The 26,374-nt window shown below is 40.9% G+C and overlaps 1 protein-coding gene across 3 annotated transcripts in view; it reads right to left on the reverse strand.

Annotated features, from left to right (window-relative positions):
- Positions 1 to 26,374, reverse strand: part of IDO2 (indoleamine 2,3-dioxygenase 2) — a 62,109-nt gene that overhangs the window by 27,270 nt on the left and 8,465 nt on the right. The window contains exons 2-5 of one of the 3 annotated variants that reach the window (XM_003942400.4): positions 23,976 to 24,071; positions 11,138 to 11,257; positions 4,783 to 4,901; positions 1,979 to 1,993 (exon numbers count right to left, since the gene is read on the reverse strand). In XM_003942400.4, coding sequence (XP_003942449.1) covers positions 1,979 to 1,993; positions 4,783 to 4,901; positions 11,138 to 11,257; positions 23,976 to 24,071 — 350 coding nt within the window. The remainder of the gene's footprint in view (positions 1 to 1,978; positions 1,994 to 4,782; positions 4,902 to 11,137; positions 11,258 to 23,975; positions 24,072 to 26,374) is intronic. The other 2 variants (XM_074383841.1, XM_010330246.3) reach the window with 2 other exon arrangements.

A 26,374-nucleotide genomic window follows, 5' to 3' on the forward strand; every position in this document is an offset into this window, starting at 1 on the left:
AGTCATCAGATGTTGTGAAAACTGGTCGGGCGCAGTGGCTTACACCTGTAATCTCAGCACTTTGAGAGGCCAAGATGGGTGGATCAGCTGAGGTCAGGAGTTCGAGTTCAGCCTGGCCAACAAGATGAAATCTCGTCTCTACTAAAAATACAAAAATTAGCTGGGTGGCCGGGCTCAGTGGCTCACATCTGTAATCCCAGCACTTTGGGAGGCTGAGGTGGGTGGATCACGAGGGCAAGAGATCGAGACCATCCTGGCCAACATGGTGAAGCCCCGTCTCTACTAAAACCACAAAAATTAGCTGGGCGTTTGGCACGCGCCTATAGTCCTAGCCACTCGGGAAGCTGAGGCAGAAGAATTGCTTGAACCCGGGAAGCGGAGGTTGCAGTGAGCCGAGACTGCGCCACTGTGTTCCAGCCTGGCAACAGAGCAAGACTCCGTCTCAAAAAAAAAAAATTAGCTGGGTGTGGTGGGTCACACCTTTAGTTTCACCTACATGGGAGGCTGAGGCAGGAGAGTCACTTGAACTCCAGAGGCAGAAGTTGTGCCCCGAGATTGTGCCACTACACTCCAGCCTGGCTAATAGAGAGACTCCATTGTCAAAATAAATTTAAAAAGAGAGAGAGAGAGAGAGAGAGAGAGAGAAGATGATCTTGTGAGAACTCACTCACTATCATGAAAACAGCATTGGGGAAATCCACGCCCATGATCCTGTCATCTCCCACCAGGTCCCTCTCCTGACATGTGGGGATTAAATTCGACATGAGATATGCACGGGGACACAGAGCCAAACTCTGTCTATCTATCCATCTATCCATCTATCTATCTATCCATCTAAACCCACTACTGTATGATCGAGTGGGATCTGGAAGGCTGTTACAGAAGAATCATTTCTAAATGACCTGCTGTCATTTAAATGGATTAAAATCACTACAAAACCTAAAACCTTAACTCTTTGGATCGTATTTGCCCTTCACATTTTAAGAATGAGACAAAGATGAAACACAAACAATTTCAAACCAAGACAAAGTCAAGACTTACATTGTTCCAGCAGCGACATTAGCTTGGGAAATGTCTTCACCTTCTAACACCCAACTGCCCAGATTTTCTGCTGGACACTCTTGTTTGATGGGTTTGGTGATGGAAGAGGCAACATTGGATCAGAGACTATTTTTGTTTGCCAGGAGAAGCGGAGCCTAAGGATGTGTGGACCAGACCTGCCCCATGAGCTCCAGTCTATGTAATAACAAGGTATTGCAAAGAAATTCTTCTGTTGCCAGAGAAACCACTACCTGCAATCTGGCCTCCCACAGAAGTTATAGTGAGATGAGAAATCTTTTTTTCAAACCATTAAACTTCAGCTGGGCGCAGTGGCTCATGCCTGTAATCCCAGCACTTTGGGAGGCTGAGGTGAGTGGATCACCTGAGGCCAGGAGATCAAGACCAGCCTGGCCAACATAGTGAAACCCTGTCTCTACTAAAAATACAAAAATTAGCCAGGCATAGTGGTGGGCACCTGCAATCCTGGCTACTCAGGAGGCTGAGGCAGGAGAATTGCTTGAACTCAGAGGCATAGGTTGTAGTGAGTCAAGAACACACCACTGCACTCCAACTTGAGCAATAGAATAAGATTAAGTCTCAAAAAAAAAAAATCTGTTAAACTTCAAAGAGCCACTGAAATTTGGTAACGTTTTCATTTTGTGTCGTTTACATTGCATGTTACTTGTTTTATTATGTACAGACTGGAAAATACAGTAAAAAAAAAAAAAAATCCCCAATCCATACAAGGAAGAGGTAGCCACTGTTAATTTTTAAACTGCAAATTTTAGGCTCATTTCCTTCTAGTATATTTTTTATGCATTTATGTAGTTGATGTTGTACTTTACATATAATTTACCATGCCTTCTTCATTGTTTTATTGTATGATTCGAAAGTTGACCTGGATTCTAAAGTGAGTAAAGAAGTTCTGAGAACTTACCCAATTTCCAGGAAGCTAGCCCAATTTCAGTTATTGGTAACCACAAAGAGGAAAAAAAAATAAATAAAAGAACAATTCAGTTTGTAAACAATGAGATGTATTAATAACTTCTAGGGTCACATGTCTGCAGGCACGCACACTTGTGTTCAAGGCACTGCAGACACACACACATCCACACTTAATGAATTCCGCAGGTTGTGGCTGGACTATGGGATGCTGTATGATAAAGGGTGAGCAACATCTCCACTCACATTCCAGCCCCAGAATATTTGGCCTGCGGCCATCTCAATAGATTATTAGGCTGGGTGCAGTGGCTTATGCCTGTAATCCCAGCACTTTGGGAGGCCGAGGCGAGCAGATGATGAGGTCAAGAGTTCGAGAGCAGCCTGGTCAACATGATGAAACCCTGACTCTACTAAAAATACAAAAATTAGTCAGGGGTGATGGTGGGTACCTGTAACCCCAGCTACTCAGAAGGCTGAGGCAGGAGAATTGCTTGAATCCGGGAGGCAGAGGTTGCAGTGAGCCGAGATCATTCCACTGCACTCCAGCTTGGGTGGCAGAGCAAGACTCCGTCTTAGAAATTAATTAAATAATTAATTAATTCACTCCTCTTACATTTTTGTATTTACCACAAACTCACATTTTGTTCCAGCTAGTCAATTCCTACTTAGCTTTTAGGATTTGCCTTACATCCAGCTCTGCCCCCTCACCAAGATTTTTGCTGACTTGTGAAGACTGCATTGACGTCATTTCTCTGAAATTCTAAAGGACATACTGTTTGACATTTGTCATACAGTGTCTTGTTATTTAACCCACATGGGGAGTACTTTGCTTCTATTTATTTCATTTCTTCATAGTACTTAGCTCTGTGCTAAGCATATTAAAAGGCTTCAAAAGATAATTACCAAGAATAACTAGTGAGACCCAGGACTGTGTCTGAATCTCTGGAATTAAACTATCCCTTCACTCTCATTTCCTAGAAAACTATTAACAGTTTTTTGTTGTTGTTGTTGCTTTTTTGTTTTTGTTTTGTTCGTTTGTTTTTGAGACAGGGTCTCCTCTGTCACCCAGGCTGGAGTACAGTGGAGAAATCTCGGCTCACTGCCACCCCTGCCCCCCAGGTTCAAGTGATTCTCCTGCCTCAGCCTCCCAAGTAGCTGGGATTGCAGGCACGTGCCACCACACCTGGCTAATGTAGAGAGAAGGTTTGGCCATGTTGGCCAGGGTGGTCTTGAACTCTTAACCTCATGTGATCCCCCTACCTGGGCCTCCCAAAGTGCTGGGATTGCAGGTGTGAGTCACTGCGTCCACCTGTTTTTGCATTTTTGACTACCATTCTAGTATAGTCATTTTTGCATTTTCCCTTCAGCCTTCTCTTATTCTGTCTTTCTCTTTGAATAACAAATCCAGATTATTCAATATATAATACCTTGAACAAAATAAGTTATGTACATATATTTATTATTTTTTCCATCCAAATTCTTACCCAGATTCAGCAGCTTTCAGTGGTCACCCATTTTGTTACGCAAGCAGAATGAATCAAAGATTACAGAAATTCATAATTGCAGAAATCATAAACCTCCAGGGCTCAGAGCTCCTGAGAGAGATGAGATGGCCCAATCTCACTTCTTCCAATGCAGCACATATATATGTATTTATTTATTTATTTATTTATTTATTTTGAGACAGAGTTTTGCTCTCATCACCCAGGCCGAAGTGCAATGGCACAATCTTGCTCACTGCAACCTTTGCCTCCCAGATTCAAGCAATTTTCCTGCCTCAGCTGCACAAGTAGCTGGGATTACAGGTGCGTGCCACCACACCCAGCTTTTTTTTTTTTTTTTAGTTTTAGTAGAGATAGGGTTTCGCCATGTTGGCCAGGCTGGCTTTGAACTCCTGAACTCAGGTGATCTACCTGCTTTGGCCTCCCAAAGTGCTGAGATTACAGTCGCGAGCCACTGTGCCTGGCCAAGGCACATAAATTACTCCTAAAATCTAGGCTGTCTACTAAATATGTAACCCTTTTAAGTGGATTCTCACTATCTCCTCTGGCAATACCATGGCTGAGGAAGTTCTTCCTCATATTCAACCTCCATGAATCTTCAGCTGCTGTAATCAGCCACAAAAGAGAGTGCTGTCTCTTTCATTTGGCTGAGAAAATGAAGCTGAAAGGAAAATTTAACATTTTCCATCATCTGTCCAATTCTGACTGTTTATTGAATTTCTTGTTTCTTAAAAACTCTTGCTATTCCTTCTACAGACCAATGCCCTTATTCCCAGAGCAACTGTCAAAAGAATGATGTAACTTTGGTGGAATAGATGGAATTGTTAATCAAATTCTCAATCCAGCACACCTGGAGCATCTGCTCTGAATTCCTCAATAATCATTCACTTTGATCACTATATAATGATTACTTATCAAAACCACTGGTTCTAACCTAATATGAATGAAGGGCGTCTTAGGGAATAAACAGTTTGAAGAGAAAGAACAAATAAAATCTGATTTTGCAGGAGCTTGAAGGTCACGTTGAGAAATTGACACGTGGTATGGAAATAAACAAGACAAAATTATTTGAGTCATTGTGGTCAGAGTGCATTGAGAGGAAACTTCCAGAATCCATGACTTTTGAATTTTTGGTCCAGCTCAACACTTCTTTGGAATCATGAAGCAGATTATGAACATGAATATCTCTAATTACAAAAATGCCTGGGCATTTCCTGCGGGAAAAGTTAAAGTCACAAGACTGCCTCTGGTGGAGTTTCCATCTGGGGAAATTCAAAGGATTCTCTTCTGTCCTTACCCATCTGGATCTTTTCTGGTCCAGTTCGTCAGCACCAAGTCTGAATGGACCAGGATAGGAGGGAGCCCCAAGTTCCTGGAGACTTCAACAAGCGGAAGGGCAAGATTCCTTGGTAGGACCTTTGAGATATAAATCCAGACAATTAGCACAGTCTAGAAAGATTGCAGCAGAGGAAATAAACGTAGTTGTCTTTTATTCTATTCCAGCAATACTATGGTACAAAAATGACTTGGGAACCAAGTTTGAATTACCTGAGTGATGCACATTCATATGTCTTACACATATCTTTCTGTTAATGACCCAGTGGAAATACTGTTTATACTCGAGTACACGGTGAAATACATGTGAAAATTACAACGCTGGACCACACACATACACATGGAATATAAAATAGCCTCTGCAAACTGATTGTGCAAAGAAAGGCATTACCAAAAAAATTAAATGGAAACTGGGGCCCAAAAAGATTAGCAATAAGAAAAATTTTGATAGATAAGTAGGTAGGTGGATAGAAATACATACATACACACACACACACACACACACACACATATATATGTATATATATATATACATATATTTATATATATACATATATATTTATATATATATACAGATATAGAGAGAGAGATACATAGATACATAGATGATAGAGGTGATAGATCAGTAGATGATAGATCGATAGAGAGATGATAGATGGTAGAGATGATAGGTAAATCGATAGATAGATGATAGACAGATGTACTGATGGATTGACTGATAGAGAGGTACAGCTAGATGTAGAAACCTCTGTGTGTACCGAGTATGAGCCAGGGGAGACCCCAGCACTCTAGAGAAGCATGAGGATAGACTGCCTCAGCCGGTGGAGAAACTGACTCTGTCTCTCACTTTATAAGTCAAACCCAGTAACACCTTCAAGTAAACCCCCTCAGGACAGACCCCCTTTACCCTTTTCTTATCCAAGGGACCCTCCAAAGCGCTTTATCAGCTGCAAGTTCAGAAATGCTGCATGGGGGTCTCTATCGGAGTAAAGGCTGAACGAGTCTAGATTCAAAGCCCGTTCCTGTGCCCCCTCTTCCATCTCCATTTTCATTTCTCCTTAAGATAAAATTTCCATTAAGGATGCCCTGAGTTTGCCTTCTTGTTTCCCTTGAAATGTGAGATTTGGGACAGAATTGTTTCATGGGTGGAAAGCAACAAAGAGCTTTCAAGCCTTTTGCAATGTGAACCTTGGGTAAACTTTCCTCGGAAGGCATTGGAAAGCCAGGTACTTTCTGAGCTGAAAAGTCAAGGGAGGAGAAACAAAGGAAGTGAAAGGTGATCTGAGGCAGGGTGGTGGATGAGGAGCCTCGCTGGTCCCCTGGAACTACCAGGACACTACTGGGAGCTGGAGGCTTCCCCCCAACATCACTCTTCTCTCCCCCAGGCCCCAATTTAGGATAATGGTCTGGGGCGGGGGTGGTTTAAAGAGAACCCACTGGGATGTGCCTAGGCTTCAAACTTTTCAGCATCAGACACACTGTTTTAAAAATGAGAGATACTGGCCAGGCACTGTGGCTCATGCCTGCAATCCCAGCACTTTGGGAGGCTGAGGTGGGTGGATTACCTAAGGTCAGCAGATCACCTGAGGTCAGTAGTTCGAGACCACCCTGGCCAACATGGTGAAACCCGGTCTCTACTAAAAATACCAAAAAAAACTAACCAGGTGTGGTAGTAGTTGCCTGTAATAATCCCAGCTACTCAGGAGGCTGAAGCAGGAGAATCTCTCTCTTGGACCCAGGAGGTAGAGATTGCAGTGAGCTGAGATCACACCACTGCCACTGGGCAACAAGAACAAAGCTCTGTCTCGAAAGAGAGAGAGAGAGAGAGAGATTCACTGACAAATAACAAGGCTGAAGTGACTCTACACTTTCCTCTTCCCTGAGTCTCACGTATTTCCCTGAGAGACCAAAGGTAAGATCAGTGAGGCAAATACAGTGGGCACAGGCTGCTCTCTTCACTGTGGAGTTCTAGGACAAGGGTAACTCCCTGCTTTCTGGGAAAGGCATGTTTTTAGAAATGAAAAGAAATAGTAACTGACACTGTGGGTGGAAACTGTACAAAGTTTTACAAGATTCAAAGGAGCTTTAGATGAATTATTAAAAAAATTTATTATTAAAGTTTTTTAATTATTAAAAAACTATTAAAATTACTTTTAAAAAACTTTTTAAAATTAAAAAACTATTAAAACTACTAAATTATTAAAAAACTATTAAAAGAGAGAGATCCAAGATGGCTGATCACTAACAGCTCGGGATTGTAGCTCCCACTGAAAGCGCAAAGAATGAGAGGACGCCACACCTTCACATGAATTCTTGTTGCTCACGCACCAGGAGATTCCCAGCGGAGGAGCCCCACGGGTCGCCAGCGCGACTCTTGTGACCGGCGAGGCGGTTATGCCGGCGCCTTGGAGCTACGGTTCTTGGTGCAGAGTCGGAAAAGCACTATCAATCTTAACGCCGCTGATTTGGTCGGTGCAGTGGGTTGCTCAGATTTCGGCGCTGAGAATCAGTAAGTTGGACGTCCACTCAGAAACCTAATTACAAAGACGGTGAATTCAAAGACCACAGATGGATAAATTTATAACGAAGGGAGGAAAACGGCCAAAAAAGGCTGAGAATGCCCAAGATCAGAACGCCTCTCCCTCAGCGGGGGATCACAGTTCCTCATCAGCAACGAAACAAGGCTTGATGGAGAACGAGTGTGTTCCAATTACAGAAGCAGGCTTCAAAATGTGGATAATGAGAAACTTCTGTGAATTAAAAGAACTTGTTCTAACTCAATCTAAAGAAACAAAGAACTTTGAAAAAAGGTTTGACGAAATGTTAACAAGAATACACAATTTAGAGAGGAATATAAGTGAATTGATGGAGCTGAAAAACACAATAGGAGAACTTCGTGAAGTATGCACAAGTTTTAACAGCCGAATTGATCAAGTAGAAGAAAGGATATCAGAGGTCCAACACCAACTCAATGAAATAAAACAAGAAGACAAGACTAGAGAAAAAAGGATAAAAAGGAACGAGCAAAGTCTCCAAGAAATATGGGACTATGTGAAAAGACCTAATCTACGCTTGATAGGTGTACCTGAATGTGACGAAGAGAATGAATCCAAGCTGGAAAATACCCTTCAGGACATTGTTCAGGAAAATTTTCCCAGCCTAGTAAGGCAGGATAATATTCAACTCCAGGTAATACAGAGAACACCACAGAGATATTCCTCAAGAAGAGCAACTCCAAGGCACATAATCGTCAGATTCACCAGGGTTGAAATGAAGGAGAAAATACTAAGGGCAGCCAGAGAGAAAGGTCAGGTTACCCACAAAGGGAAGCCTATCAGACTTACAGCAGATCTCTCAGCAGAAACCCTACAAGCCAGAAGAGAGTGGGGGCCAATATTCAACATCCTTAAAGAAAAGAACTTTCAACCCAGAATTTCACATCCAGCCAAACTAAGCTTCACAAGTGTAGGAAAAATAAAGCTTTTTGTGAATAAGCAAGCACTCAGAGATTTCATCACCACCAGGCCTGCTTTACAAGAGCTTCTGAAAGAACCACTACACATATGAAAGGAACAAACAGTATCAGCCTTTCTAAAAAAATTATCAAAAAGAGCATCAATATAATGAAGAATTTACATCAACTAATGGACAAAATAGCCAGCTAATGGCAGTATTAAACTCACATATATTATTATTAATTCTAAATTTAAATTGACTAAATCCCCCATCCAAAGACAGGCAATTTGAATAAAAAACTAAAACCCATCAGTATGCTGCATCCAGATCCATCTCACATTCAAGGATACACAAAGACTTCAAACAAGGGATGGAGAAAGATTTACCAACCAAACAGAGAGCATAAATAAATAAATAAAAAGCAGAAGTTACAATTAAGCAACAAAGATCAAAAGAAGCAAAGAAGGACAATATATAATGATAAAAGGATCAATACAACAACAAGAAGAGCTAAAGATCCTAAATATATACGCACCCAATACAGGAATACGCAGACATACAAGACTTATAAAGAGACTTAGACTCCCACATAATAATAGTGGGAGACTTCAACATTAATATTAGACAGATCAATGAGATAGAAAATTAACAACGATATTCAGGACTTGAACTCAGATCTGGAACAAGTAAATGTAATTAACATTTATAGAACTCTCCACTTTAAATATACAAAATATACACTCTTATCAGTACCACATCATATCAACTTAGAAGTTTAAAAGAAATCTTGGTTGGCTCCTTGTTTGCTATTCTCTTCCCTCATTTTCTTTCATGTCTCCATTATTAAGGACAATTATAGGCATACCCATATTTAGACTGCATTCTAGCCCGGGCAATAAAGCAATACCCCCATCCTCTCTCCCTCTTCCTCTTTCTCTTTCTTCCTTTTCTTTTAAAAAAAAAAAAACAGGCAATAAGATAAATGTTAAATTTTGAATAGAGAGAAAAAAGAATTTGGCTAATTCCTTGGAATTCATTTTCATGGTCAAAGGGTTGAAAGCCTCAGATTAAACTATATACTCATTAAGCGCCTATGCCTTGACAAAGACCCAACTTAGCAAGTATGGTTGCTTGAAGTTAAAAAGTATTTTATGTTTATATTAAATATTTGATGGGATAAAATAATACTTTGGTTAAACTATATAATATTTTGATGTACAGATATATTTCTTCATTACATTTCTGAAAAAAAAAAAAAAAAAACTGACTAGGCCGGGTGTGGTGGTTCATGCCTATAATCCAAGCACTTTGGGAGGCCGAGGCGGGTGGATCACAAGGTCAAGAGATCGAGACCATCCTGGTCAACATGGTGAAACCCCGTCTCTACTAAAAATACAAAAATTAGCTGGGCATGGTGGTGCATGCCTGTAGTCCCAGCTATTCAGGAGGCTGAGGCAGGAGAATTGCTTGAACCCAGGAGGCAGAGGTTGCGGTGGGCCAAGATCGCACCACTGCACTCCAGCCTGGGTAAGAAGAGCGAAACTCCGTCTCAAAAAAAGAAAGAAAGAAAGAAAAAAAAGACTGATTAATGATTGGTTGGATAGAAAGCAGCATGAAAAAAAATATAGATGAGTGTTGTAAATATCAATGTGGCCCCTGGGGAAAGAAGGCTGCACTAGGAAAATGAGAAGATCTGGGTTTTCCACTAATTTGCTATCTGACCTTGGAAAAACCTTGGCTTTTCCACTAATTTGCTATCTGACCTTGCTTAAGGAATTCAGTGCCTGTGGTTTTCAGTTGTAAAATGGGCCAGTAGGGCTCTATTTATTTCACAGGATTAGGAAGTGCAACCTAGATAATTTATATGCATAAGGGTACAAGATGCTGTAAGGTTTCTATGAATTCTCAGAGTCTGTCTTCAGGCCCAGCATGGTGACTCATGCCTATAATCCCGGCACTTTGGGAGGCAAAGGCAGGAGGATCACTTGAGGCCAGGAGTTTAAGACCAGCCTGGGCAAAAGAGCAAGACCTTGATCTCTACAAAAAATTTCCAACAGTTAGCTGGGTGTGGCGGTATGTGCTGGTAGCCCCAACTTCTCAGGGGACTGAGGTGGGAGGATCGCTTGAACCTGCAAGGAGTTGAGGCTGTAATGAATTGTGATTGCACCACTGCACTCCAACCTGGGCAACGTGGTGCGACCCTGTTTTAAAGCAAGAAAGCAATTTACCTTCAAATGCAGCTCTTCAAACATTCTTGGAAGATGGTGCAAAAAAAAAAAAAAAAAAAAAAAAAATTCAAAAGCTTATAAAAGGAAGAAATGGCTATCAGTTTAAAAAACAAATTACCTTCTTAGTCTGAAAAAGAAAAAAAATCCTTCATCTAAATAGGCTCTCAGGCAGGGTGCAGTAGCTTATACCTGTAATCCCAGAACTCTGGGAGGCTGAGGCAGGTGGATTACCCAAGGTTAAGAGTTCTAGACCAGCCTGGGCAACATTGTGAGACCTGTCTCTACTAAAAATACAAAAATTAGCCAGGCATGGTGGTAGGTGTCTGTAGTCCCAGCTACCAGAGGCTGAGGCAGGAGAATTGCTTGAACCTGGGAGGGGAAGCTGCAGTGAGCCAGGATCACTCCACTACACTCCAGCCTGAGTGACAGACTGAGACTGTCCCCAAATAAAATAAAAAATAAATAATAATCATAAAGTAAATGGGCCCTTCACCCTTGCTTCAACTGATGCCCATCGAGAAGAAGAAAGCACCCATTTTCCAGGAAAACAGCATAGCACCCAGCAGAGCGCCCCGTTATTCGAGGTGCAGCCAACCAGCCAGGTAACAGGAGAAGCCGCCCTCTGGCCCTCACCTCTGCAGGCTGCGCCTCTCCTTCCTGCCACACATACCCCATGGTGAGGACACTCAGGACCAGGTGGGCCAGGCGCTGCTCCCGGTGACCCTTCAGGAACTGGCAGCTCAGCATGGGCATCTGTTCGTGGAGGTCCAAATACCGTCAGAGGAGGGATGGGAACGGGGACAGGGGAGGGACCGGGGACCGGGGACCTGGGATGTGAAGGGGCCTTTGGGTGCAGGCCAATGGGTTAAATTTTAATGAAGGAACGAAGAGCCCGCACACACACCCATTTATTCCTAGACCCAGACTCACCCAGTATGGGAGGTGTTCCACACGACTTGGCTCAGGAAGTATCTAACCACCCACCCGAGCCCACAGCTTGTCCCCATGGCTGCGCCAGCCTCCCGTCTCCATCCCGAAGCCCCTGCTTGGCTGAAATGTTGTAAGATGCTTAACTCGCAGGACTGAGCGAACGTTTTTCCCAGGTGTCTTACGTGGCAACTTTTACGAGCCTGTTTTATCCAAACACTGTGGCCTGCTTGCCATCGCTGGCCCTGCGACAGCCCTGTACGGTGGGTGTTCCTCTCTCCATCAGACCGGAGCAGAACACAACCCCTGACCCTGCCTGGGCTTCCCACCCCACCTCTGCCCGTCCTCCAGGGCCACAGCCCGGGTGCCACGCAGCCTCACTGTGACGCGTAAGGGCGGTAACGCGGCTGAAAGCAACATCCTGCACAGAAGTTACTCAAGGGTGACAGCCCTGCCAAAACAAAAATCGGCAGCTTCTCCGGGGGCCCTGCCTGAGGGCAGCAGCCTCTGAGCTGGGCTTCCAGGCGCCCCCCCTCTGCTCGCCTCCTTCCCCCGCCCGGCCCACTCCCCAGCTCTAGACACTGCCTGATCTTGATCTTCCCGGATGAGCCCCTCCCCGGTGACCCCTTCCCAGGTCCGAAGCGCCAGAAGGGAGGGCCGCAGGGGGTGTTTTCGGTGTCCATTTCAGCTCCAGGCACCCCCACTTGGGCGCGGAGCTGCTCCTCCGGCGCAGGCCCGGGGTTGAAGTTGGGGGATTCTCTGCGGCGAATCCTTCACCCGCTGTCGGCCAGGGGACAGTCGCTCCCCATGGCCAGACTGCGCGCTCTGCCTCCCAAAAATGGGCTCTCATTCACCATCCCCATCGGTTCAAAAATACAGTTAGATCGAATGAACAGGAGTTGGTGTTTGATAGCACAACAGGGGGCTACATTGTACATTTAAAAATAACTAAAAGTGTAATTGGATTGTAACACAAAGAAAGGATAAATGCTTGAGGTAATGAACACCCCGTTTACCCTGGTGTGATTATGCAACGTTGCATGCCTGTATCAAAACATCTTATGTACCCCATAAATATATACACCCACTACGTACCCACAAAAATTAAAAATAAAAATAAAATTGACTTTCAGAATCACAACTAGAATGTGCCCTACGCTTGCAGGGGAGGCACAGCTGGAGGAAGGGAGGACAGTTGAGGTGTTGCTTTTGTTTTGTTTTGCTTTGTTATGTTTTGTTTTAGAAACAGAGTTTTGCTCTGTTGCCCAGGCTGCAGTGCAGTAGAGCAATCACAGCTCAGTGCAGCGTTGAACACCCGGGCTCAAGCAACCCTCCTGCCTCAGCCTCCTGAGTACCTGGGACTATAGGCATGTGCCACTGCATCTGGCTAATTTTAAAACTGTTTGTGGGGATGGGGGTCTCACTATGTTGCCCAGGCTAGTCTCAAACTCAAACTTCTCAGCTGGAGCAATCCTCTCGCCTTGGCCTCCCAAAGTGCTGGGCTTACAGGCGTGAGTCATTGTGCCTGGCCTTGAGATGTTGCTTTTTAGCAGGAACCAGGTGAGCATTAAAACAGCAGTTTTTTTTTATTAAGTACATTTTAAATGTATTGACAATCTCTTAGGCAAAACCAGATATTTCATTATTTTCCCAGGATCGAGTGAACTTATTTCCTAGGTGTCTTGCACGGCAACTTTTACAAGCCTGTCTTATCCAAATACCAGATATTTTACTGTTTTCATTAGCATTTTTGGTTTATTCTTGAGATTGAGCATTTTTGCCTGTTTATCACCAATTCAAATATCTTTCAATATCTTAACTATTTATATGATTTGCCCATCTTTCCCCATCAATGATTCATCTTATTGATTTCATAGAATACATTTTGTATTATGGATCTTAATCTTTAATACATATGTTCTAAAATGTTTTAGTTTATTGTTTGTTGTTTAATAATTTATTTTGAAGATTATATAATTATTTTATTATGGCTAGATTCATTGGAAAGATATACTGTTAGAAAATTATTAATACTTTTCTCACAAATGAATAAAAAATATTGGTGACATTTTATTCCTAAGTACAATTTTTTCTGAATTGTAAATGACTTTGAGGACATGAGCACAAAACTTTTTGTCTCTGATGACTGGTGTATTAAAAGTCTATGAATTAGTAGAAATAATATGGAGCTGAAATCAGAAATACTAATTTGTGAGTTTCCTTCACAATGGAAACGTACTCTACCTTGAATGCTTTTCTTAATGCTACTCAACTAACATTTTGAAAGTCTCTGACCACATTATCTGGGAGGGCCAAACAATGTGATTTTCCCTCTTAAAACAAAAATGCCATTTGAGGAGCGTCTCAGAACCATCATGAACATTTCTTTAGAATCTGCAACACGATTCAGGGAAATATGTTTGCATTATTTTCTGCTGAACATTTTGAAGTATATTTTATAACTTCCTATTAGAAGTAATTCATGAATTTATATACTATGAATATAAATTAAACACATATAATGCCTATTTACAGCCTAAAGAGTATACATGAACAAACACTTATTTACTAATCACTCAGCTTAAGAAATAGAACCTGACCAAAATTTTTGCAACCCTCTATGTACCTCTCATTCATTGTAATATCCTGCTTACTCCTCAAGGGTATCTATTTGCTGAATTGTGTATTCATTATTTTCTTGCTATTTGTATATCCTTCAAAATTCACATACATATGATCACTGAACAATATATTATTGAACAGGTATGGTGCCTCACAGCATTTTGGTAGGCTGAGGTGGGGGAGATCACATGAGGTCAGAAGTTCGAGACCAGCCTGGCCAACATGGTGAAACCCCATCTCTACAAAAATACCTCGGAGATATTCAGGGATCATTTCCAAATCACCACAATAAAGTGACTATCCCAATAAAGCAAATCACACATACTTCTTGGCTTTCCAGTGCATATAAAAGTTATCTTCACACTATAAAGTGTGCAATAGCATTATGCCTAGAAAAACAATGTACATTATAAAGTACTTTATACCTTAATTATAAAGTACTGTACTGCTAAAATATGCTAATGATCATCTGAGCCATCAGTGAGTCAAAATCTCTTTGCTGGTGGAGAGCCTTGCTTTGATGCTGATGGCTACTTGCTGTTCAAGATGTTGGTTGCTGAAGGTTGGGGTGGCTGTGGCAATTTGTTAAGGAAATAACAAGGCAATTGGCCACATCAATTGACTCTTTCACAAAATATTTCTCCATTGCATGAAATATGTTTGTTAGCATTTTTTCCCCAGTAGAACTTTTTTTTTTTTTTTTTTTTTTTTTTGAGATGGAGTCTCGCTCTATTACCCAGGCTGGAATGCAGTGGTGAGACCTTGACTCACTGCAACCTCTGCCTCCCAGGTTCTAGCAATTCTCCTGCCTCAGCTTACTGAGTAGCTGGGATCACAGGTGCCTGCCACCATGCTCAGCTAATTTTTGTATTTTTAGTACAAACAGAGTTTCACCATGTTGGCCAGGCTGGTCTCAAACTCGACCTCAAATGATCTGCCCGCCTCAGCCTCCCAAAGTGCTGGGATTATAGACGTGAGCCACGGCACTTGGCCCCCCAGTAGAACTTCTTTTAAAATTGCAGTTAATCAGCCTGGCTCCATGGCTCACACCTGTAATCCCAGCTCTTTGGGAAGTTGAGGTGGGCAGATCATGAGGTCAGGAGTTCGAACCAGCCTGGCCAACATGGTGAAACCCTGTCACTACAAAAAATACAAAAAATTAGCCAGGCGTGGTGGCAGGTGCCTGTAATCCCAGCTACTTGAGATGCTGAGGCAGGAGAATTGCTTGAACCCAGGAGGTGGAGGTTGCAGTGAGCTGAGATCATACCACTGCACTCCAGCCTGGGTGACAGAGCAAGACTCTGTTTCAAAAAGAAAAAAAAAATTTTTTATTTTATCATTTCAACAATGTTCAACAACATTTCAACAACAGTTCAAACAGCGTTTTCACCAGGAGTAAATTCTGTGTTGTGAAACTACTTTCTTTGCTCCATAAGAAGCAATTTATCTCTTCTTGTTCAATTATGAGACCAGGCATGGTGGCTCATGCCAGGAGTTCAAGACTAGCCTGGCCAACATGGCGAAACCCCATCTGTACTAAAAATACAAAAAATTAGCTGGGCATGGTGGTGGGCACCTGTAATCCCAGCTACTCAGGAGGCTGAGGCAGGAGAATTGCTTGAACCCAGGAGGTACAGGTTGCAGTGAACCGAGATCGGACTACTGCACTCCAGCCTGGGCAACAAGAGTGAAACTCTGTCTCAAATAATAAATAAATAAATAAAAAATAAAAAAGTTAAATCATGAGATTGCTGCAACTCAGTTACAAAATCAGGCTCCACTTCTAATTCTAGTTCTCTTACTATTTCCACCGCATCTGCAGTGACTTCCTCTGCTGATGTCTTGAACCCCTCAAACATCCATGAGGGTTGAAATTTAACTTCTTGCAAACTCCTGTTAATGTTTTTATTTTTACCTCTTCCATGAATCATGCATGTTTTTAATGGTATCTAGAAGAGTGAATTCTTTCCAGAAGATTTCCATTTGACTTTGCCCAGATTCTTCAGAGGAATCACTATCTGTGGCAGGAATAGCTTTACAAAGAATGGTTCTTAAATAATAAGACTTGAAAGCCAAAATGACTCCTTGATCCACAGGTTGCAGAATAAATGTGTTAGCAGGCATGAAAATAATATTTATTTCCTGGTACATCTCCATCAGACCTCTTGGGTGATCAGAGCCATTATTATTGAGCAGTAATATTTTGAAAGGAATCTTTTTTTCTGAGCAGTAGGGTGCAACAGTGAGCTTAAAATAGTCAGTAAAACATGCTGTAAATAGATATGCTGTCACCAAGGCTTTATTGTTCCCTTTATAAAGCACAGGCAGAGTAGATTTAGCATAACTGGTAAGGACCCTAGGGTTTTGGGAATGGTAAATAAGCATTGGCTTGAACTTTAATCACCAGCTGCATTAGCCTCTAACCAGAGAGTCAGCCTGTCCTTTCAAACTAGGCATTGACTTCTTCTTCACTATGAAAGTCCTGGATAGAATCTTCTTCCAATGAAAGATGGTTTTGTCTGCATTTAATATGTTTTTAAATGCAGCCACTGGCCAGGCATGGTGGATCATGCCTGTAACCCCAGCACTTTGGGAGGCTGAGGTGGGTGGATCACCTAAGGTCAGGAGTTTAAGATCAGCCTGGCTAATGTGGTGCAACTCCATCTCTACTAAAAATACAAAAATTAGTCAGGCATTGTGACAGGCATCTGTAATCCCAGCTACTTGGGAGGCTGAGGCAGGAGAATTGCTTGAACCTGGGAGGTAGAGTTTGCAGTGAGCAAAGATTTCGCCACTGCACTCCAGCCTGGGTAACAGAGCAAGACTCCATCTCTAAATAAATAAACAAAATAAGTGTAGTCACCTTCATCAATGATCTTTGCACTTTTATGTTGTGGAGATGGCTTCTTTCCTCATACCTTATGAACCAACCTCTGCTAGCTTAAGACTTTTCTTTCTGCAGCTTCTTCACCTCTCTCAGACTTTGTAGAATTGAAGAGCGTTAGGGCCTTTTTTTGAGTTAGGCTTTGGTTTTAAGGAATGCTGTGGCTGCTTTGATCTATCCAAAAACTCAAACTTTCTTTACATCAGCAATAAGGCTCTTTTGCTTTCTCATCATTCATATGTTCACTGGAATAGCAATTTTAATTTTCTTCAAAAGCTTTTCCTTTGCACTCCCACCTTGTCTGTTCCAAAAAAGAGGCCCAGCTTTAAGCCTATCTAGTTTTGACATGACTTTCTCACCAAGCTTAATCATTTCTAGCTTTAGATTGTTAAAGTGAGAGACATGCAACTCCTTTCACTTGAACACTTAGAAGCCGGTGTAGGATTATTAATCGGCCTAATTTCAATATCATTATATCTCAGGAAATCAGGAGGCCTGAGGAGGGGAGACAGATGGGGCAACAGCTCATCAGTGGAGCAACCAGAACACATACATTTATCAATTAAGTTTCCGGACTTACAGGGGCACAGTTTGTGGTACCTTCAAAACAATTAAAATAGTAACATTGAAGATTACTGATCACAGATGACTGTATCAGATGTCATAGTAAAGAAAAGTTTTAAATATTGTTAGAATTATCAAAATATGACACACAGACACAAAATTAACACACGCTGTGGGAAAAATGGGGTTGACAAACTCGTTTGATGTGAGGTTGCCATGAATCTTCAATTTGTAAAAATTGAAATATCTGCTGGCCAGGTGCGGTGGCTCACACCTGTAATCCCAGCACTTTGTGAGGCCGAGACGGGTGGATCATGAGGTCAGGAGTTTGAGACCAGCCTGGTCAACATGGTGAAACCCTGTCTCTACTAAAAATACAAAAAAAAAAAAAAAAATTAGCCAAGTGTGGTGGTACCCACCTGTAATCCCTGCTACTCCGGAAGCTGAGGCAGGAGACTCACTTGAACCCAGGAAGTGGAGGTTGCAGTGAGCCAAGTTCACACCATGGCACTCCGGCCTGGGTGACAGAGCAAGACTCTGTCTCAAAAAAAAAAAAAAAAAAAAAAAAAAAAAAAAGGAAAGAAATATCTGCAAAACGCAAAGATATCCCAGTATGTAAAGTAGTTTCAGAATTTTTCACCTGTATCCCATGAAAAACTGATTTACCAACTAGAATATAGTGATGATATAAGTTTCATTTACCATTAGCCTTATAGATTCTAATCACAACACTATTTTGGAGTAATTTAAGTCCATTCCTTTCTCTACTCCCCACCCTCTTCATTGAGGTTATATCGTGCATTTGTAGTACTTTTATTTTTCACTTTTTAAAATTTTACTTTAAGTTCTGGGATACATGTGTAGAATGTGCAGGCTTGTTACATATGTATACATGTGCCATGGTGGTTTGCTGTACCTGTCAACCTATCATCTAGATTTAAAGCCCCACATGCATTATTAGGTATTTGTCCTAATGCTCTCCCTCCCCTTGCTTCCCACCCCCAGACAGCCCCGGTGTGTAATGTTCCCCTCTCTGTGCCCATGAGTTCTCATTACTCAACTCCCGCTTATGAGTAAGAACATGGGGTGTTTGGTTTTCTGTTCCTGTGTTGGTTTGCTGACAGTCCAGTTCGTTTTATTTGTCAGAGTGAGTCTGCATTCCATCCTGGTATCCTCCCAATATTCTGGCTTATTTTTTTAAATTTGCATACATGAAAGTTCATTCTTTATGACATACAATTCTATGGGTTTTTCAATGCATAGAGTCATATATCCATCACCTGAGTACCATACAAAACAATTCCATCATGCTGAACAGTCCCCTAGATATTAGTTTTGCAGTCCGCTACCTACTCCTTGCCTGTCTCTGGTAACCATTAATCTATTTTTAATCCTTCTAGTTTTGCCTTTTCCCGAAAGTCATATGAAAAGAATCATACAATATAGGACTGACATCGTTCATTTAGGTAAATGTATTTAAGGTTTATCCTTGTCATTGCACAAATTAATTGCTCAATCATCTGTATTCCTGAATACTATTCCACTATCTATTCCACAATTTACAATTACTATAACTTGGTTTGTTCGTTCCCTTGTTGAGGGATGTTGTGTTTTCTTCAAGGTTTTTTTTTTTTTTTTTTTTTTTTGTGGTTATGAATAAAGCTGTTATAAACATTCACATATGGATTTTTTTCTGTGAACATAAATTTTCCACTTACTTAAATAAATACTTAGGAATGCTATTGCTGAGCTGTATGGTAAATTATGTTTGATTTTATAAGAATCTGCCAAGCCAGTTCCCAAACTAGCAGTACCATTTTGCATTTCCATCAGCAATGAATGAAAGTCTCTATTGCTACACATCCTCTCCAGCATTTAATATGGCCAGATTTTTAAAAAAATTACAAAATAGGTACGAAATTGTCTTTTAGGCTGCTCATGGCAGTTCACACCTGTAATCCCAGAACTTTGGGAGGCGGAGGCAGGTGGATCACCTGAGGTCAGGAGTTCAAGACAAGCCTAGCCAACATGGTGAAACTCCGTCTCTACTAAAAATACAAAAATTAGCTGGGCAGGGTGGCACATGCCTGTAGTCCCAGCTACTTGCATGGCTGAGGTGGGAGGATCGTTTGAATCCAGGAGGCAGAGGTTGCAGTGAGCCAAGATCAAACCACTGTGCTCCAACCTGGGTGATAATAGTGAAACTCCATCTCAAAAAAAAAGAAAAGAAGCTGTCTTTTAATATTTAGCATTGCAGGTAAATAGTCCTATGTATTTACTCTGTAAATAAACTATTTTTCATTTTTAAGAACTTGCAGATTTTTTATGCTAGAATATTTGAAGTCTCATCTGAGTATTCATATGTGTTCCCTAACCCTCACCCCAACACCATCTTTCTGATATAAAAAACTCAAATATTTCTTAAGATCTAAAAATTTTGTGCTTATATGTTGGAAGTTTTACTTTTCCTCCACCTATTTGTTGATGGGATTCCATTATATGGAATTTGGATCACCTATACGTCTCTTTTTTATATATTTTATTTTTCTGATGGTTTGCATTCTTTGATTTTTTTTTATGCTTTATGAAATTTCTCAAGGAAGTCCCTAAATCACTATATATATTTTTTGCAATCAGTGTTTTACTGAATTCATTGAGTTTATATTGAGGAGTTTTTGGATGTGTGTGTTTTTTAGTTATAATAGTTCCTTTTGTATATCAGCTTTCACTTAATTTATCAAAGCAATATGCTGGATACATGTCATAGAATATTTAAAGCACTAATATCATCTTAATTATTTACTGGAGGCCATTGGTTCTGAATGCCAATTGGACTAACCTTCTTCTTTTTGAGTTGCCCATATTATCTATATTATTTGGTAATTTTAATGTATCTATTCAAATTCATGAACAAAGGTTAGCTTTATAGGATCAGCGTCTAATATGAATGTTCTTATTGTATTTCCAGAACACTGCTGGATTTCTTCTTGCATAGCTTTCTCTGATCATGCCTTCCTCAGAAATGTGAGTGGATGGGTCTAAGCCAATTAATATATTTTGTTTCAGATACAGAGGGGTATGTTGAGGCATTCTAAGACAAGGTGGTTGGCTTAGGTGCACTGTAAGATCAAAGCTGTAAATTCACTTATTGTGTTGTCTGCAGCAAGTAAAGGATCTAGAGAACACATGTTTTTTGTCTATAGCTCCATCTGTGGTTCTGGAAACTATTATATTTGCTTCTCACAGACAATTCCTAACTGATTCAGTCTCTGGAAACTATTATATTTGCTTCTCACAAACAATTCCTAACTGTTTCAGTCTCAGCTTTTGGTAGTAAACTCTAAAAATTGCTCTTAATTTGTTAGTTTGGTTTTTTTTTAGGTGTCATATTTTATTTAAGTATCTTCTCAAATTTCATTTAGTCTCTAACCTCTACATTTCTTTCTTTTTATTTTTTTTAATTGCATTTTAGGTTTGGAGGTACATGTGAAGAACATGCAAGATTGTTGCATAGGTACACATGTGGTAGTATGATTTACTGCTTCCTCCCCCTCACCTTATCTGGCATTTCTCCCCATGCCATCCCCCCACAACTCCACACCCTCCGCTGTCCCTCCCCTGATTCCCCCCAACAAACCCCAGTGTGTAGTGCTCCCCTCCCTGTGTCTATGTGTTCTCGTTGTTCAACACCCGCTTATGAGTGAGAACATGCGGTGTTTGAAAAAATGCTCATCATCACTGGTCATTAGAGAAATGCATATCAAAACTACATTGAGATACCATCTCACGCCAGTTAGAATGGCGATCATTAAAAAATCTGGAGACAACAGATGCTGGAGAGGATGTGGAGAAATAGGAACACTTTTACACTGTTGGTGGGAGGGTCAATTAGTTCAACCATTGTAGTTTTTTTTTGAGACAGAGTTTCGCCCTTTCGTCCAAGCTGTAGTCCAGTGGCGCGATCTTGGCTCACTGCGACTTCTGCCTTTCACTTTCAAGCGATTCTCCTGCTCAGCCTTCTGAGTAGCTGGGATTACAGTTGCTCGCCATAGGCAATTAAAAGTAGGGACGGAGACCAAGACTGTTGTGTTAGTTTCCTCGGTGGCCATAACTAATGACCACAAACTGCATGACTTAAAACAGCAGAAATTTGTTCCTCCACAGTTATGGAAGATAGACGTCCCAAATTAATGTATCAACAGAGTTGATTTCTTCTGGAGCCTCAGAGGAAGAATCTGTTCCACGCCTCTCTCCTAACTCCTGGTGGCTGCCAGCAATCCTTGGCACATCTTGAACTGTCAATGCATCACTCCAATTCTACCTTCATCTTCATGTGGTGTTTTCCCTTGTGTCTATGTCCTTGTGTTTAAATTTTCCTCTTCTAACAAGGATGCTCATCATGTAGAATTTAATCCAGCATGGCCTCAGCTTGACTTGAATACATCTGTACACACACTATGTCCAAATGAGACCACTCTCACAGATTCTGTATGAACATGACTTCTAGGAAGACACTATCAAACCTAGTAAAAATTCATATATATATATATATATATATGTTTTTATATATATTTATATATATATGTTTATATATAGATATGTTTATTTGTTTTGTTTTGTTTTTTGTGACAGAGTCGCACTCTGTTGCCTAGGCTGGAGTTCCGTGGCATGATCTTGGCTTACTGCCACCTTCACTTCCCAGGTTCAAGCGATTCTCCTGCCTCAGCCTCCTGAGTAGCTGAGACTACAGGCATGTGCCCCCACATCCAGCTACTTTTTTAAAATTTTTACTAGACACATGGTTTCACCATGTTGCTCAGGCTGGTCTTGAATTCCTGAGCTCAGGCAATCTGCCAGCCTTGGCCTCCCAGAGTGCTAAGATTACCGACATGAGCCACCACACCCAGCCTAAACCCAAGACAAATGTTAAGTGATTGATTTCACATTCAATTTTGGCCAAAAGCCAAGAAGCAATAGGGACTGTTTTCAATGCTCTGCTAGGAGGAGCCCCAATTTAACAAGTCCTTCTCTTCCTTCATGGCAGTTTAATCAAATAACGCCTGGTGAATTTACGTGGCAGAGGACCTCATAGTTCGTAAACTGATTTCTAAGCTACCCTCCTGCCAACCATTCCAGACTCCTCTTGCTTCTCTACTCTGCTATTCTGAGATGGGAAAGGGGGGCTCATCAGAGTCTCCCTTTGCTTTGGTTAAATGCCTGACATGGGTCCTGTAAACTTATTTCTGGATCTTAGACATGATTTGCTTAATACGATCAAAAAAAATCCTTTAAGTTTTATTCCATCATTGGAACTTTTCTCTGTTTTTTTTTTTTTTTTTTTTTTTTCTTCTTCTTACAGATAGTTTCTCTCTTTCTTTTCTTATTTTTGTATTTCTTTGGTCATGTCAGTGACATGGTTTGATTTGAATTTTAGGAAGATACATTTGTAGGAAATCACTCTAGTTGCTATCTTCATAGATATTGAAGGCAGACCCTTATTCATCTTTTACAGGGTTCTAGTGCTTTGCACAGAGCAGGCATTCAATGAGTATTTTTAAAAGAATCCATAAATATAGACATTAAATACTATCCATCAGCAAAGGGGAATTTTGGAGAGTGGAAAACTTTTCATGGAATTCTGCAATTATGTGGCATTCCAAATTGATAAGATTAAGACAGATAGAGAAGAGACTACAGGGAAGAAATGAATGTATACTGAATGCTGTCTGTCATATGGCAAGAACCACAAAAGGGCCACTTTGAAAGTGGTTTAGTTCCCATAACAATACCGTGAGACCCAAATTTCTCTCATTTTATAAATAAGGAAATGGAATTGCAAAGTTGAGTAACTTTTTCAAGATTACATACCTGTTAGGTCGGTACAAAAGTACTTGTGTTTTTTGTCATTAAAAGTAACTGCAAAAACTGCAATTACCTTTGTACCAGCCTAATAAATACTTTCGTGGAATTTACTGGCTTATTGGATGTTTCTGTAGAACCCATGGCTAATTTTATAATTTAGAAATTCTCACTATTTTATAATTCAGAAGTTCCCTCCATTCAACTATTCTATAAGACCCAGGACAAAATCAAGGTAGACCCACTGAGCAACAACAGAGCCCTGACCGCTTGACATGGAATGAGGAACCTGAGAATTCCCAAGCTGGCCTTCTTAGGCCACACCTTCTCCATTAGTTTGTTTATTAATTCCAATCCAGATTCTTTTTTAAACAAACATTTGATGAGTAATTAATACGTGTCAGACATTGTTTTGTGCTGGCTCTGGCAACGTCAGGAAAACACATGCGTCATATGTTTGATGGGGTCATTCTGTTTTTCAGGAAGGATGAGATGGCTTTGCTCAATGGTAATATCAGTTTCCCAGGTCAATTGATGAACTTCCACAAGACTAAGAAAGAAAAGTGATATTATGACGAAAACAGAATGGTGATGAGTGGGTGAAGAAAAGAATACCTTGTCCACGTGAACTCGAAGCTGGTGCACATCAATCAATTGAGTAAGTCTATTGGCAATTTCCATCCAAGGTCTATAATGATCTGGAAGTTCTTTCTGCATTTAAAATAGAAACATATAAATATTTTAGACCTCTCTGGAAAGGGGCTTTTGGGGGTAGCTATTTTCAGATTTCAGTCTTCAGGAGAATTCAAGTCAGTGCAGTTCAACTAACATCAAGGAGACACCATATGTTAGGTAGGCCCGGTGCTAAGCATCTCAGATACACAGATGACTAAGGAGCGTATGCTTCAGTAAGGGGAAAAAAAACCACATTCGTTAGATATATGACAATGCAGTAAAATATGTTTAATTACTGATATGTGTGTAAGCCAAAGAACTTGCAAAGAAGAGGATGTAGTTAATTCAGTCAGCTGTTGTGAGGAATTAAAGGGAAATATACATAAAAATATGACAGTTGAGCCCAGTTTTTGGAGCGGAGATGACTTTTTTGGGTAGAGATGTGAAGAAAGGAAGGTAGTAAAAGTAAAGGGGATGGCAGATAAACAGATGTGGGTGCTTCCCTGGGAAACAATGTTACTTAATGTTGCTAAAATATAAAACTCAAGAGAAAGTGACAGAGGCAGGAGGCAGACAAATGCCTAAGCAAATAGGGAAGGGTCCCCGGTGAAAACCCACCTACAAGCATAAAACAGTCTGAAGGCTGAAAGATCAACTGCTGGTCCCAGATGAAACCTGTGACCCAGAGGGAGAAATTCCCCCGTTTGCTCACCCTTTTCCAATTGATTCTTTCTGAATAATGTCTTTTAACCAATTGAATATTGCCTTTTCTGATACTCCCTATGGCTTGCCTGGGCATGTCCATGTGTGTACTAGGAAAACCTGTGGAACCACCAGGAATTTATGCCCTGTGCTGGGGAGGAGCCTAGCCTTTTCAGCTCATGTGTGAAAGTCCTGGTACTCCAATGTAAGGTGGGAGCCCTGCTAGCAGAACCCCTCTCTTTGCTGAGCGCTCCCCTTTTGCTTAATAAATTCTGTCATCCTCACCCTTCACTGTGTCTACCTGCCTAATTTTTCCTGGTTGTGAGACAAGATCCTGAATTTTGCTGAGCTAAGGAGCAGAAAATCTTGCAGGAAAAGGATGATGAAAGATTAGCCTAGAAAGTTACATGAAATGTGCTGTGTGTAGAATATATGAATTTCCCCTTTCTTAAAGTTGATGACATGGTTTGATTTGAATTTTAGGTAGATAAATTTGTAGGACTTTAAGATATAAAGTCAGATAAGGAAGCCTTTAAAATACTGTTCAAGGACTAAACTTAGGCAATGACAGTGAATTTGGAAAGGAGAAGCCATGTATTCAAGATATATTTGGAAAATGCAATTGAAATTATGTGATGATTAAATTTGAGGCTGGGGGCTTAAGGCAAGAAAATCACTAGCCCAAAAGCTCCATTATGTGCCCACTCTGGGCCCATGGTTTAGCCAAGGAAGACATACTCTGAATTTCAGTGAGCCCCTCCCAACTCTAACTTACCCAAGAGATAGGAAACTACATTAATTTTTGTGAATTTTCATTTTAACCCAGTCTCTCTTATTTGTTTACATACTATCTATGGTTGCTTTTACATTACAGCAGTAGAGTTTGTACTTTCAACAGAAACCATGCAGTAGGCAAGCTTAACGCACTAAGTATTTGGCCCTTCAGAAAAAGTTCGCCGATCTCTGATTTATCCCCATGATCTGGGGCTCCTTGCTCAGTGTATGACCTGCACAACTGAATTTGTGGGTTAAGAAGAAGAGGAAGTAGGGATGATTTCCAAGTTTATGAATTAGGTGAGCAAATGAATGGATGGAAACATGAATTGAGACAGAAATGCAGGTTAAAGTCAAAGACTGGGGATGAAGATAATGAATTCATTTTTAAATATATTGAGTTAAATTACCCATGGAATCAAAAGATATGACTGTACTGAGAAGTTGAATACACATTTTAAAGTTCAGGAGAAAAGTCATATTAGAAATATACAATTCAGGCTGGGCATGGTGGCTCATGCCTGTAATCCCAGCACTTTGGAAGCCCAAGGTGGGCAGATCATGAGGCGTTTGTGATCAGCCTGACCAACATGGTGAAATCCCAACTCTACTAAAAATACAAAATTAACCAGACGTGGTAGTGCATACTTGTAATCCCAGCTACTAGGGAGGCTGAGGTAGAAGAATTGCTTGAACCAGGGAGGCAGAGGTTGCAGTGAGCTGAGATAATGCCACTGCATTTCAGCCTGGGTAACAGAGAAAGACTCTGTCTCAAAAAAAAAAAAAAAAAAAAAAAAAAGAAAGAAAGAAAAATAAAAGAAATACACAATTTGAAAGCGTTAACTACTGTGAAAACCCTACCT

Source organism: Saimiri boliviensis, chromosome 13, assembly GCF_048565385.1.
Source record: "Saimiri boliviensis isolate mSaiBol1 chromosome 13, mSaiBol1.pri, whole genome shotgun sequence".
Taxonomy (NCBI): domain Eukaryota; kingdom Metazoa; phylum Chordata; class Mammalia; order Primates; family Cebidae; genus Saimiri; species Saimiri boliviensis.